Source organism: Onychomys torridus, chromosome 2 (genome assembly GCF_903995425.1).
Source record: "Onychomys torridus chromosome 2, mOncTor1.1, whole genome shotgun sequence".
Lineage (NCBI taxonomy): Eukaryota > Metazoa > Chordata > Mammalia > Rodentia > Cricetidae > Onychomys > Onychomys torridus.
In genome coordinates this window covers 156,782,584-156,796,970 of record NC_050444.1, presented here as the reverse complement: position 1 = coordinate 156,796,970, position 14,387 = coordinate 156,782,584, and the positions used below count along the sequence as shown (strand labels likewise).

Genomic DNA, 14,387 nt, shown 5'->3' with positions numbered 1-14,387 from the left:
TGTGGTCTTTGGTCATTACCCATGCTCAACTCTGAAAGCCACTCCCTGTATAACCTGACTGACTTTCTTGGCTTTAGCTTACTACCTGATGGGTCAGGGTAGACCTGTGGTCACAGTCAGTGGTAAATGGATTAGTAAAAGGAAGCCTCCAGGCTGCAGCTGGGGAAGTGGGAACACTGTGTAAATTATTTCTGCTACTTCAGCCAGCAGCTACATGCTGGTTCTGCCTTCTAGTGCCTTTGTTGTTGTGAGTTTAAAATCTTCATTTATCATTACTGTTGTGTGTGAGTGTATAATGTGTGCTGGGGGTCGGGGGTGCACATGTGCCACAGACCATCAGAGGTCAACTTTGAGGAGTCTATTATCTCTTTCTACTGTGGATTCTGGGATTTGAACTCAAGGTGTCATGCTTGCATGGTAAGTGCTTTTCCCTGCTGAATTGTCTTGCCGGCCCTCAATGCCTTCTAATTCCTCTTATTGCCAACTTGAGCTCAGACTTTTGCTTGTTCCATTACAGCAACCTCATGGGTTGTGATGCTGAGAGCTTTTCCACAGACCTTGAGTCCTGTGTGTCTCTGACATGAAACTGATGGAAACTCAGAAGGAACGGCCGTAGTGGGTTCTTTCTCCTCATGAATAAGCTGGGGTTCAAACTGAATTTGAAAAGATGAAGAGGACACTGCTTGGTTGGAAGAATGGAGGCCTAGGAGGGGAGTAGCATAAAAGCCTGCCTTAAGAGAGACCCCCTGATCTAGAGGAGGAAGAGCACAGAGGCAATGCCTAGTGTTTGTCAGGGGTCAGGGCAAGGTGGGAACCTTTTTATTTCCCCCAAAAGAATTGTGGGATTTTTGTTTATTTGTTTCTTTTTTGTATTTAAAACATTCAGTAGACCAAATAAACCCACCTCACAGTCTGTCTGTAGCCTCTGTTTGCTGGCCTTGATGGAAATAGTTTAAAAAGTGGCAATTTAGACCTTGGCTTTGTATGAGGACCTTGATTTTGTATGAGGTAATGTGTGTGTGTGTGTGTGTGTGTGTGTGTGTGTGTGTGTGTGTGTGTGTGTTTAACAGGGACGGGGGTTAGATAAATAATTTGCGATCAAACCTAGGGCCTTGCCCATGCTAGACAGGAGCCTTAACACTGAAACACATCCCCAACTCTGTTTATGACTCTTGCTGTTGTTAATTTTGATGGGAATACCTGCATGTCTCACATCAGCCTGTGGGCTACGGACAGGTCATACCTGCCCTACTTCATTGGCCCACTGAGCATTTGCTGCTATGCATGTGTGGGCCAAGTGGAGAGGGCCTTGCCATTTCAGGCTTCAGGGCAATAGAGGCTATGCAGTGGATGAGAGCATCAGCTACAGTAGACTTCAAAGCTACAGGCATGTTGCATGTATCTTAAAGGTTCTTATTAATAAAATCAAACCTGAGGCCAGTTATTGGAGTGGACGCTGGAAGATCAGAGAAGCAGAACAAAGCCAGTTTCCTCACCTTGCCAGTTCCTCAGCTGGTCTTGTTTCCTCAGACTGCAAGCTTCTGAATCCTCATCCCAATGGGTCTCAGCTGAACTGTGCTGCTCCAAAGCCTGAAAGCTTAACCAGCCAAAATGCTAAACCAGCCAAAATGCTTCTAGTTTCTGGTCTTCATGCCTTATATACTCTTTCCCTTTCTATCTCCACTCCCTGGGATTAAAGGTTTGCTTTCTGGGATTAAAGGCATGTGTCACCGTGCCTGGTTGTTTCCAATGTGGCCTTGAACTCACAGAGATCCACCTGTCCCTGCCTCCCAAGTGCTGGGATTAAAGGCGTGTACCACCACTGCCCAACTTCTGCTATGGCTTGCTCTTCCCATTTTCTAGCCACCATTTCTGGCTCTGTATCTAGTGGCTGTCTGTTCTCTGACCCCAGATAAGTTTATTACCTGCACAATATTTTTGGGAACACAATACCACACAGGCATCCTGTTTGTGACCCACATTCCTTACTGGAATTCCTTCCCACTTTGCTGACAAAAGCTCATGGCTCCCTCTGCCTCTGCTGTGGCTTCTAACACAAGGATCCATCTCTCCCTTGTGTTTGCTTCACTCTGGGATAATGGCATCTTGAGTTCTCTGCTTCCCATAAAGACTCGTCTGCACTTGCAGGGATCCATATACTTTATCCCTTTGTGCCTCAGACCTGACTTACTTAGAGCTTCTGTTGCTGTGAATAGACACCATGAACATGGAAACCCTAAAGGAAAACATTTAATTGAGGTGGTGGCTTACAGTTCAGAGGTTCAGTCCATTATCATCATGGTGGGACATGCTGCAGGTAGACATGGTGCTGGAGAAGGAGCTGAGAGTCCTACATCTTGTAGGCAACAGGAAGAGGACTGTGACACAGAGCAAAGCTTAAATAAAAGAGACCTCAAAGCCTGACCCCACAGCGACACACTTCCTTCAACAAGGCCACACCTCCCAATAGTGCCACTGCCTGTGAGTTTATGGGGGCCAGTTGCATTCAAACTTTCATAGACCTCTTGGGTGTTGAAGCTGGATTTTTGCTTATTTGTTCATAACTGCTGCTGCTTTGTGTCTCCTATCCTGGACCAGAAACCAGCCACAGTTGTGCATGCATTAAACCTGCTCTTGATTGACTACACCAGCCAGTAAAGGTTTATTAAATGCCAGCCACAGGAAGTCTTGTAGGGGAGGAAAGTGGAGACTTAAAGAGGCCTGGCTGATCTTGGTGAAGTTCATAGGCCAACAGTAAAAATGCAAATTGGCACCTTTAGGTGCTAGTCCTGGTGTGGTATGTGGCTTCTTCCCTGGCCTTGAGAGGGAACTCAGTGGAGAGGGGAACTCTATTCTGTTGCTTTTTTGTGCCTCCTGGGCTGGCTGCAGCAGTGATGGCAGATCACTGTGCTTAGGACTCTGAAATACTGCGGTGCATCCTAGATTGTTCTAGTTTGTTCTCTCAGAAGTTAGCAACATCACCTTGGAATGCTGCATCACCCCATGGCTTATTCCTCAGCTTCTCCATTGGTAGCATTCACATAGCTCTAGGGAAGTATCAAAACTTTGATTGGTTTGGTATAATTTTAGACTACAGCGTCTAGTCACAAACCAGAAAAGTTTAAGAAATTAAGCATTCCCACATTTTGTCAGAATGATTTTGTCACGTCCACAGCCTCTAGGAAATTTCACTCTCCACAGTGTATGCTAAAAATGACAGATGTTTTCTTGGTGTTATTATAATAGTAGGCCTGACTTTGTGAACCCCAGAAAGGTTGGAGCAGTAGGGACCATCTGGGTTTTATCTGACTGCAATATCACACTGTGTAGTGTGGATAGTGACTCTTCAGGACTGCCCTGTGGCCCCACCCTAGCCTGACTGGCTTGGATCACCTAGTTCTGCCACACACTGGCTATGACTATGGGCAGCTTTCACTTTCCTCTGTAAAATATGGGTCATAAAAGTACCTTTTGGATCATCCTGGAGTGGTGTCTGATCTCTTCCAGATACTGTTGAGTTCGCTGTGACGGTGTGGTTGTTATGATTAAATGAAGAAACATTCATAAAGCACTGAGCACACATTTGCCCGGTGGGAAGAGTGATAAATCTTATCCTCCCTCAGGTCCCCCATCCATCTAGCATGAGAAAGACATCTAGGGTCAAGGGACAGATGACAGGAGAAAGCATGTGTTTTTTCAGTTTCCAGTAAGGTCAGACATGGAACATCACATCTTTAAGGTTTTTTGTGTTAGGCAGTGGGAACAGAGGTTCCCCAATGAATGGGTGAGCTTCATGAGAAGGAGGGCTTGATTGGTGCTATTAACCATTGTTTCCTTGCTACTCAGCACAGTGCCAGCATGTAACAGACACTCAGAAAATTTTTGTTAATGACTGAATGAAGAAGGGGAACCTGTGGCCATCAGCTGGGGATGAGGGGGGTGATTGGCTCTCTGGTTTGAGATAGTAGAAAGTTGAGGGCATCAGATCAACAAAAATCAATGAATTAGTTAAGACTAAGTAACTCACTAACTTACCACACTAAATTTCATGCTTACTGTCCTAGATTTGTGCACTGGCATGTTTAGAGTCCTTACCATAGGAAAACAGGGAAATCCTGTAACTTCTTCAGTCTGGAGCACTGAGGTCTCTTTAAAAACCTAAAGCAGGCATGTGCCTTTATTCAGCAGCAGCAAGGATAGACACTTTGGGCTCATACTGTGGAGGAGCCTGAGAGTCTAAAGAAGCAGTGGGTCGCTTGCTGAGCACAGCTTCTGCTGTATTCAGTTGCTGCTTTTGCCTGTTGTTCCATGTTGGTGGATGTTGTTCTCTAGGCTTCACCTCTGGCTGTCCCTGCCTTAGCTCTGGCTGCCTCTTGTACGTGTTTGTTTTAACTCTTTGGCTTTTTTGGGGGCCTGCCACCCAGCTCCCAAATAAATCACACATGGAGGCTTATCCTTAGTTACAAATGTCCGGCTTTAGCTTGGCTTGTATCTTGCCAGCTTTTCTTAAATGATCCCATCTACCTTTTGCCTCTGAGCTTTTCCTTTTCTTACTTCTGTACTTTCACTCTTGCTCTGACACTGGCTTGTGTAGCTGGGTGCCTGGCCCCCAGCGTCCTCCTCTCCTTGTTCTTGCTCCTTCTTGATTTTTTTTTCCTCCCAGATTTCTCCTTCTATTTAGTCTCCCCGCCTGCTAGCCCTGACTGACCTTTCTCCTGCCTCCTTGTTCACTGTTCAGCTCTTTATTAGCCCATCAGGTGTTTCAGGCAGGGACAGTAACACAGCTGTACAGAGTTAAACAAATGCAACATAGACAAAAGTAACACCCCTTAAAGTAGTAACATTCTACAACAGCCGCTTTCATCTCCTCTCCCCTGAACACATTGGCCCTTTTTTGCCTAATTGCTCTGAGTTCTTCAGGGTTCTTCCTCGTCATGATTTGGTCCCTGCTATCACTGCCTTTGGCATTTTGTCACACCTGAAGCCTGGCGCATTCTCTCTGAAGCGGTACCTCCATTCTCATCCCATCACTGCTCCCTTTCTATGCTTGATTTTGATTCTGAGCATTGGGAATTGTATTTAATTTTGCATGTTCCTTACCATAGAGATGCATTGTTGGGGTAAATGTGATACGTAGTCTGGACTGCAGTAGGACTCAGAAATATATCAGTGCACTAGTATTGAGTGGATATTTATTGTAGTTTCTTTTGGATTAAGACCAAAGTGAGAAACAGTTGTGATTGTTTCATGTAAGAATCAAGGCCAGCCAGTTCAGAGTATGAAAACGTATCTGGTACTGTCACAGTAAATGTAGAAAAGAGCCCAGCTTATAAATGCTGTCGGGGAGAGGATTAAAGAAATTTTTTTTTGTTCCAAAGATTTATTTCTAAATTGCTTGTTTCTAAAATTACATTTTCTAATAAAAAGGATTTTTGTGTAGTCAGTCAGTATCCATGGTTTCTGCACCTCTAGACTTTACAAAGTTCAGTTTGAAAATATTTGGAAGGCAAACTTGTTTCTGCATTTAACATGTAGAAGATTCTCTCTTTCCTGTGTTCCCTAAATAATAAGGTTTAACATCTATTTACATAGTGCTTAACCATACTTGGTGGGTTTAAAGTACATGAAAAGATGTGTGCAGGGCATATATACATTCTGTGCCATTTATGTAAAGAACTTGAGCATTTTTGGATTTTTTTTACTACAGATGTGTAGGTGCAAGTGGGATCAGCCCCAAGGAGTGAGTATCTATCATAAATTCAAGACATTACCACATACATGGAAAAATGTGTCCTGAGAGATGACTCTGCTAGTTCAAGCCTGTCCCTCTTAAGAAGGACAGGGTGATGGTGGTGGAGAGGTGGCTCAGTAGTTAACAGCTGCTCTTGGGGAGGATCTGGGTCTGCTTTCCAGCACTCACATGGCAACTCACAACTTTTGTAACTCTAGTTTCAAGGGATTTGGAATCTTCTTCTGGCCTCTGGGCACAAAGCACACATCAGGTACATGTGTATACATGCAGGCAGACATACACATACACTGTATTCTTTTAAAGATGTTACATTAGTTATCTTAACAAAGAATCAGATACTTACTCACCTATATAAATGTGAACAATATTTCAAGTCTCCAGCATTGGGAATGAGAGAGACCATCTGTATCTACCGTAGTCTCACAGGGGATACACGGTAAGTGTTATGATGCACAAACAGCATGGTATATAAGTAGTTAGGAAAAATTGCCTAGAAACTTATTAAGAAAAACAAGGGAATTGGGGGTGATGGAGCCTGCCTCCTGCTTCCCAAGCCACTGCTTTTCTGAGAATGTACTGAGCTGTTTGCAGCCACGGAGATGCCCCAGCAGTTAGGCTGATGGAAGGGGGAAGCCAGGGCTGATGGGCTCTAGAGAGTTGCTGGGAACTTAGTTAAGTCTTACTTTCATTGAAGAAAACTATAGTGGACAACAAAGAGAGCTTCTCCTAGAAAGATGAGCCCACATTAAAAATCTCATCCTGGTAATCCTAATACTTCAGGGACTGAGGCAGGAAGATTTGAGATTGAGACCAGCCAGTTTGAGTGGAGGCTGCTTAACAAGACCAAAACCAAAACAAGATATAAGACACACCCAGGTAACAGGTTGACCCCAAACAGGCTTAACCCCGAGCAGCTCTGCTGAAGCCCTTTATATTCACAGGCATTTCAGGAGGTTTTTTTTTTTTTTTTTTTTTTTTTTGGTTTTTCGAGATAGGGTTTCTCTGTGTAGCTTTGCGCCTTTCCTGGATCTTGCCCGGTAGACCAGGCTGGCCTCGAACTCACAAAGATCCGCCTGGCTCTGCCTCCCGAGTGCTGGGATTAAAGGTGTGTGCCACCACCACCTGGCTTCAGGAGTTTTAGTACATGTCTCCATTTAAGGGACATATTTCATATGGAAGACCATGTCTGCCTTGGGTAATACCTCTTGCTGCTCTTCTAAGAGTCTGGAAATTGTGCATCAGAGCACCTTAGATGATTCCAGTGAGTCTTAATGGGAACCCACAGTAACTATTTGGGTTTCAAAGTTAGACCAGGGTTCAGAGTCAACTGTGAGCAACTTAGGCCACTTCCCTACGCCTCAGTTTCCTTGGGGTGTGTGTGTGTGTGTGTGTGTGTGTGTGTGTGTGTGTGTGTGTGTATACATAGGCACATGTGTGAAGGGGCTACCTCTTGGGGAGGATAGGTGGGCCACAGCTAGAAAAGGAGAAGGCTCTCATTGGTTATTCTAAGTGGCCAGACCGATACACTCATAATTCTGGCTACTATTTATTGGTGTTATTGGCACCATAGAAAAATCACGGTATAGGATGCTGTCAGGTCAGTATTTTTCTTCCTTTGACAGAAAGCTTAGTTATAATACCCAGCTTATAGATGAAAACATTTAAAAATGGGAATACCATTTGTGGAAGTGAAAAATGTCTGCTAAGTTTATTCATATGTTTAGCGAATTAGAGGTACAGGAGGCTGTTTTCTGGTGTGATTTGAAACTTCCATTTTTAGAATCTGTTGGAGGAGAGCAGAACAAAGTATGTGTGCAGCACACTAGTGGTTTGGCCTTGCTCCAGAGGTGACACGTCTGTACCTATCCTCTTGGGCTTGCTGACTCTAAGAGAGCGAGCCCATAAGGATTGCAATTGATTTTTATTAAAATAGTCTGTTTTTTGTTTTGTTTTGTTTGTTTGTTTGTTTGTTGTTTTTTCCCAAATTGAAACTCCAGGAGTTTTGAGTTTGGATGACTTTTTTGGGGGGGTGGGCAGAGGGACTTGGTAATCTTTTTAGTTTTCTATGCAGCAAGTTATTCTAAAAGCTTGTTCTCCTCATTGACACCAGTCCCCTTATTCCTTACATAAACATCTAATACTAATCTTGTTTCTTAAGATTCTGATGAACTCCAGCCTAAATTTTTTAAAATATATTTATTTATTAAAGTTTTTTTTCATTTTACATACCAACCCTAGTTCCCCATCCCTTCCCTTCTCCCACCTCCTCACCTCCCTCCCACTCTACCCCCATCCACTCCTCAGAGTGGGTAAGGCCTCCCATGGTAGTCAACAAAGTCTGGCATACCCAGTTGAAGGAGAGCCTAGCCCCTCTCCATTGTATCAAGGCTGAGCAAGGTATCCCACCACAGGGAGGGGGCTCCAAAAAGCCAGTTCATGCACCAGTGGAAAGTCCTGGTCCTTCTGCCAGGGACCCCACAAACAGATCAAGCCATACAACTGTCACCCACATTCAGCGGGCCTAGTTCGGTCCCATGCAGGTTCCCGAGTTGTCAGTCCAGAGCCAGCCTAAATTTTGAGAATTAAATGTATAGCATTCTTTATTTCCTGTTAACTCTGAGATAGCAGGTCTTTGCTGTCTCGTGACCTAGTATATAGGGATCAGCTATTACTTCTTGGAAAGCCCCCCTTGAAGTGAGGGTTAACAGTAAACTGTCACCTCTGAGGAATATCCAAGCTGCTCAGGTCACTGGAGGGATTCAGAAGGGGGGCAGCACCTGATAGGTGAAATGGCCCTCGTGGAGCATGCCAAAATTATTCTTTTAAGGTTGTGGTGTACTGCCGGTAGCCTTTGATTTAGAAACAGGCATAAGCTGTACTTTGCTGCCCAATTCTGTTAGAAGTTAAAGAGTAGTGTAGTGCTAAGGACTTATTTATTTTGAAACTGGATATAGGTGGGTGGAGCAAAATAGATCCTAGTTTACAAGTTGCTGGTGTTTTTTAGGAGTCTCAGTAAGTGGCACAGCAACTCCAGAGCTGCTGAATGACCTGTCCCAGTCTGCTTTGCATACTCCAGTTTCAGATAGTTTTCATTATTTGATTATTGGATAAGAAACTAAAAAGCAGTACAAAACAAAACAAAACTACTACTGGTTTTCTTCCTTTTCCTATGATCCTTCTGCTGTTTGACTTACAGAACACTGAGTCTGTGGCTGCCACTGAGACTCTGGCTGGGGTACCTGAACATGTGCTTCGAGGACTTCCAGAGGAAGTGAGGCTTTTACCATCTGCGGTTGACAAGACCCGGATTGGTGAGTATGTTCATCACAGGAAGTAGGCAGCAAAGAGTAGGCTGCTTCCTTTGGGAGCAGGGATCATGTTAGGTAAGCATTATGCAAAAAAAGGGAAAGGTTGGTCCTCACTTAAATTATGTGGTGTATATGTACTTTCCACATAAGAATCCAGGGTGGACATGTGTTATAAAAGGAGACTAGCAAGGTGGTGGTGGTACAAGCCTTTAATCCCAGCACTTGGGAGCCAGAGGCAAGCAGATTTCTGTGAATTCAAGGCCAGCCTGGTCTACAGAGCGAGTTCCTGAACAGCCAGGGTTAAACAGAGAAACGCTGTCTCAAAAAACCAGAGGAGGAGAGCCAGCTGGATCTCTGAGTTCGAGGCCAGCCTGGTCTTAAAAGTGAGTTCCAGGAAAGGTGCAAAAACTACACAGAGAAACCCTGTCTCGAAAAACCAAAAACCAAAACCAAAAACAAAACCAGAGGAGGAAAAAAAAGAAACTACTCCTCTCCCCGCCACCTCCAAACACACAATGAACCTGAATATTCTGTCCTTGGTTGTGTGCCCCAGTGTGCTCTCCTCTGCATCCCCATGAGCCTTGTTCCACAGGGTGGGTGGTTTCCTCTGATTTCGCTGTGCCTTGAGTATGCTTATGTTATCACTTTGTATCTGTCCCTGTTACTGATAGTGAGACCGCTTTACCCATTGTTTTGCCGTTTCCAGGTACTTAGGGACCCTTAGGGGAATCTGAAGGAGTGACATAAGCTGGCTAGAATTTCTTGTTGAATGCACAAGCTTGTATGTATTTGGATTTTGTTTTTGTGATATAAGTTTTAGATAGAAGGCTAAGAGTAAGTTGTCAAAATCTTGTAAGAGCATACTCTTGAATAGATCATGTTTATACCCTCCCTTTTGCCTTCTGGATGCTCTTCTGATGCTCAGTGAGTGTGCACTCTGACAAGCACTTTTTCTAATTCTCATTGGAAATTTGCTTAGTGAGCATTGGGGTTTTTATATTATCTTGTTTGAACAAAAGTGGTTGTTTCACAGATGCAGTTCCAAGCTGTCTTTGGTGGGAGTGGAGTGTATACGTATCAGCCACACATGGCAGGGCTAGTCTCCACCTCTTGTCTTATACATGAAGGATTCTGTCTAGAATGTGTGCTTCTCTTGACTCCTGGGCTCTTGCCATTCCAGTGACTGTGCCTTTATCCTATCTGTGTGCTTCGTGATAGGTGAATAAAAGACAGAAATAATCCTAAGTGATGCCATGGATGAGCATGTATGTTGACTGTTTGACACTCTAAAAGGCAAGCTGTCCTATGAGCTATGTTTCATGAAGCTAATGAGAGAGGAAAGAGTTTTCCATTCTAATTAGGCAAATCAACTTTGAAAGTATTTATTAATAAAAACCAAATCCTAACCATTATAAAACTACTTGTGTTTAGTAGGGACTGTTTGAAATCTGTAGATAGACAATGAAGAATTTAAGTTATTTGTAGTTTTTTTCCATTTGTATTTTGTTTCTTGTGGGAGACAAGCCCCCACACTTACCCCAGGGACCCTTGAGGAATGAGGGATAAGAGATTTAGTTAGAAATGGTGAGGAGGGAAACAGAGAAAAAACACAGGATAGACTTGAGTGGGCCTGGATCCTTATCCACCAGCCCAGAACTTTATTCTAAAGGTCTATTTCTAACAATGCCAAGGGGTGGAGCAAAAGACCTCCCCCTTGCTAGTTAGACCATTACAAACACCTGGTACTCAGGCCCATGATACTCAACCTCCCATGCAGTCCTGCTGGTTACAGCCACTAGGAAACCTAGTGGGCTCCAACGGTTTCTTGTGTTAATTTTCAAGTTTTGTGATTATATTATATATGGTCTATTTTACATATAAAAGTTAATATAAACTTTTAAAACATATTAAACATGGCAGATTCTTTACAGACTATTTAGAAAATACTGTGGGACTACAGAAGAAAACTCAGAATCCCCTAGAAGACATTATTTGGTTTGATTGAGTTCACTCACAGTTACTTTGCTGTTGGGCAACCTTGCTTTTTAATTTTTTTGTAAAACTGAATGACATTAATGCTTTCAATATTTAAAATAACCACATTATGTTATAAAAATATTGGTTTTGTTTTTCTAGGTGTCTGGGCCACCAAACCAATTTTAAAAGGGAAAAAGTTTGGGCCATTTGTTGGTGATAAGAAGAAAAGATCTCAGGTTAGGAATAATGTGTACATGTGGGAGGTAAGAGAGTTTCAAATATTTTGAAGAGACCACTACCTGTTCTCATATGATTTAACATTTTGAAGTTAAAACAAATATTTTAATATGTTCTTTAAAAATCAAATATTTTTGTTAATGAGAATATTAATTTTTCTGGATGACTTGTTTGCGTATGTGTGTGTTGTTTGAAGCTGCTTGGATGTTCTCGATTGTAAATGTCACATCTGTTTTTTTATTCCTTGTCCAGGGCATTTTGCTTTGCACCTAAGACCTTGATTTCCTGTGTGGTAGTCTGTCATTTCACAAATGACACAAATCCAAGGCTGCCAAAAACAGTATTAGATTCCTTTCTGCATGTTTTGTCCCTGAAATATTATAAACATATATAGCTTGTGACACATTTACATTGAACTGTTAATTTTTTTAATGATATTTATTTTTATTTCATGTGCATTGGTGTTTTGCCTGCAAGTTTAAGGGTGTCAGATACCCTGGAAATGGAGCTACATACAGTTGTGAGTGCTGGGAATTGAACCCAGGTCCTCTGAAGAATAGCTGGTGCTCTTAACCACTGAGCCATCTGTCTAGCCCTGAAGTTTTAATTTTGCAAAAGGTTTTCATTCTATTTCATATTTTTTCAACAGCCTGGAGGACAAAGCAGGGCAGTGGCAGCCTTTTATAGAAGCTTCCAGAAAAGGAAGAACTGACCTTGCTCTGCAGGCCCAGGCCTGAGTGGGGCAGATGTAGTCAGAGCCATGTCTCCTGGGAACAATGGGACAGTTTCACATGTTCTCCCAGATTGCCTTGGCCAGGTCCTGCTTCTACACTGGCTTCCTGACTTACCTAACCTATGGGCTGTGAAGCCTCCTGTTTAAAAAGTAGGCTGAAGACATTTCCTTAGGATGCTTGTGACTATATGTGTTGATGACGTTCTTGGGTTTTGCATGGGATTCTGCAGGTCAGTGCATGGGGAGCACCTCAGGGAATGACTCCTTTACAAGTTCCATTTTGAATGAGAAGGAATCATATCTGTTTCATACCTGTTGACATATAAAAACCTGACAGTAAAATGTGTGGGTGCACCCCCCCCAAAGTTCAGGGCATAGGGTGGGAGCTCTTAAGACTTTCTTGTGAGTCTGTGGTCTGTGATAGTGTCTGACAGTGAACCCTGGGGGATTTAGAAAACAAGGATTTACCAAAAGAATCAGAACGGTTTGGAGGTGAAAGAGCTTGGTCATTGTAGAAAAACTGTGTCTTTCCTAGGGTCCTGTTTTCTAGGTAGCCTCCCTGGAGTTGTGTAGCAGTCTAGTCATCTTTGTTTTACATCTAGTATCCTACTATGAGTGAGTATATACCATATTTGTCCTTCTGAGTCTGGGTTACCTCACTCAGGATGATTTTTTCTAGATCCATCCATTTGCCTGCAAGCCTCATGATGTCATTGTTTTTCTCTGCAGAGTAGTACTCCATTGTGTATATGTACCATATTTTCTTTATCCATTCTTCAGTTGAAGGGCATCTAGGTTTTTTCTGGGTTCTGGCTATTACAAACAATGATGATATGAACATAGCTGAGCAAATGCCCTTGTGGTATGATTGATCATTCCTTGGGTATATGCCCAAAATGGGACCCTAGGAAAGACACAGGTATCGCCCAATGACAGAGAAATGGATGAGATCTACATGAACAACCTGGATGACAGTGGGAGTAATGAAGGGCAAGGTTTGAGGGAAAGTAAGCTTAGGGAAGCAGGAGATCCCAGCTGGATCAAGAACAGAAAGGGAGAACAAGGTATAACAGACCATGATAAATGATGACCACATGAGAACAGGAATAGGCAGAGTACTGGAGAGGTCCTTAGAAATCCACAATGATTGATACATCCTCTGTAGACTGCTGGCAGTGGTCGAGAGAAGCCTGATCTGACCTAGTCTGGTGATCAGATGGCCAAACACCCTAACAGTCGTACTGGAATTCTCATCCAATAACTGATGGAAGTGGATGCAGAGATCCTCAGCCAGGCCCCTGGTGGAGCTCCAGGAGTCCAATTGTCGAGAAAGAGGAGGGACTGTAAGAGCGTGAATTGTTGAATCCAAGATTGCAAAAAGCACAGGGACAAATAGCCAAACTAATGGAAGCACATGAATTATGAACCAAAGGCTGTGGAGCCCCCAGCTGGATCAGGCCCTCTGGATAAGTGAGACAATTGAATAGCTTGAACTGTTTGGGAGGCACCCAGGCTGTGGGACCTGGACCTGTCCTTAGTGCATGAGCTGGCTGTTTGGAACGTTGGGCTTACACAGGGACATTTTGCTGAGCCTGAAAGGAGGGGACTGGACCTGCCTGTACTGAATCCATCAGGTTTAAATGAATCCCCAGGGGAGTCTTGGCCCTGGAGGAGATGGGAATGGAAGGGAGGGGAGAGAGGGAAGGTGGGGGTGGGGGCGGGAGGGGGGAGGACAGGGGAACCCATGGCTGATGTGTAAAATTAAAACACAAATATAATAAATTTTAAAAAAGGGAAAAAAAAAACTGGTCACAGAAAGTCTTCATCACTATAGTACTGTGTCATTAAAATGTGTTGCCTGTACAAATATTGCTCTCAAATAAAGCACATTCTGAATTTAAAAAGTTTCCCAAAGGAAGGTAACAGGCATGCTTGACCTTGTTAGCATTAATCATAGTGAGGAATATCAGGGAGTCATAGGCTTACTCAACATTCTGTATGTACAGTGCTGACTAGAATAAACACCATTACTGTTAAAGTGAAGTCAGTGGTACCTTCTCTCCAGTGTAACAGTTTGATTTTGGACATGGCTGTATAAACCACCACTCATGTCTTATGGGAGTTATCATCTACATTGAAATTCATACCTAGTATAGCTTGAGAGTCGCTTGCTGGTTGTGATTTGCAACCATGAGATACTAGGGACCCATTTTCCTCTACACATGCAACATCCTAGTGCTAATAGTTTAAAATTCTTTACATACACATGTTTCAGTTTGTAATTCATTATGAAAGTACCACTTCTTTTTAGTTAGGTTTGAGTTTATCACCTTGTTCTTGTGAAGATTAACTTTTCCTTGTAAGGAAGAAAAGTTTAGGC

General features: G+C 43.1%; 1 protein-coding gene across 2 annotated transcripts in view; it reads left to right on the top strand.

Moving 5' to 3' along the window:
* Prdm2 (PR/SET domain 2) overlaps window positions 1–14,387 on the top strand; it is a 113,735-nt gene that overhangs the window by 29,034 nt on the left and 70,314 nt on the right. For both annotated transcript variants that reach the window (XM_036177391.1, XM_036177390.1), the window contains 2 exons: window positions 8,949–9,063; window positions 11,197–11,300. In XM_036177391.1, coding sequence (XP_036033284.1) covers window positions 11,292–11,300 — 9 coding nt within the window. In that variant the 5' untranslated portion in view covers window positions 8,949–9,063; window positions 11,197–11,291. The remainder of the gene's footprint in view (window positions 1–8,948; window positions 9,064–11,196; window positions 11,301–14,387) is intronic.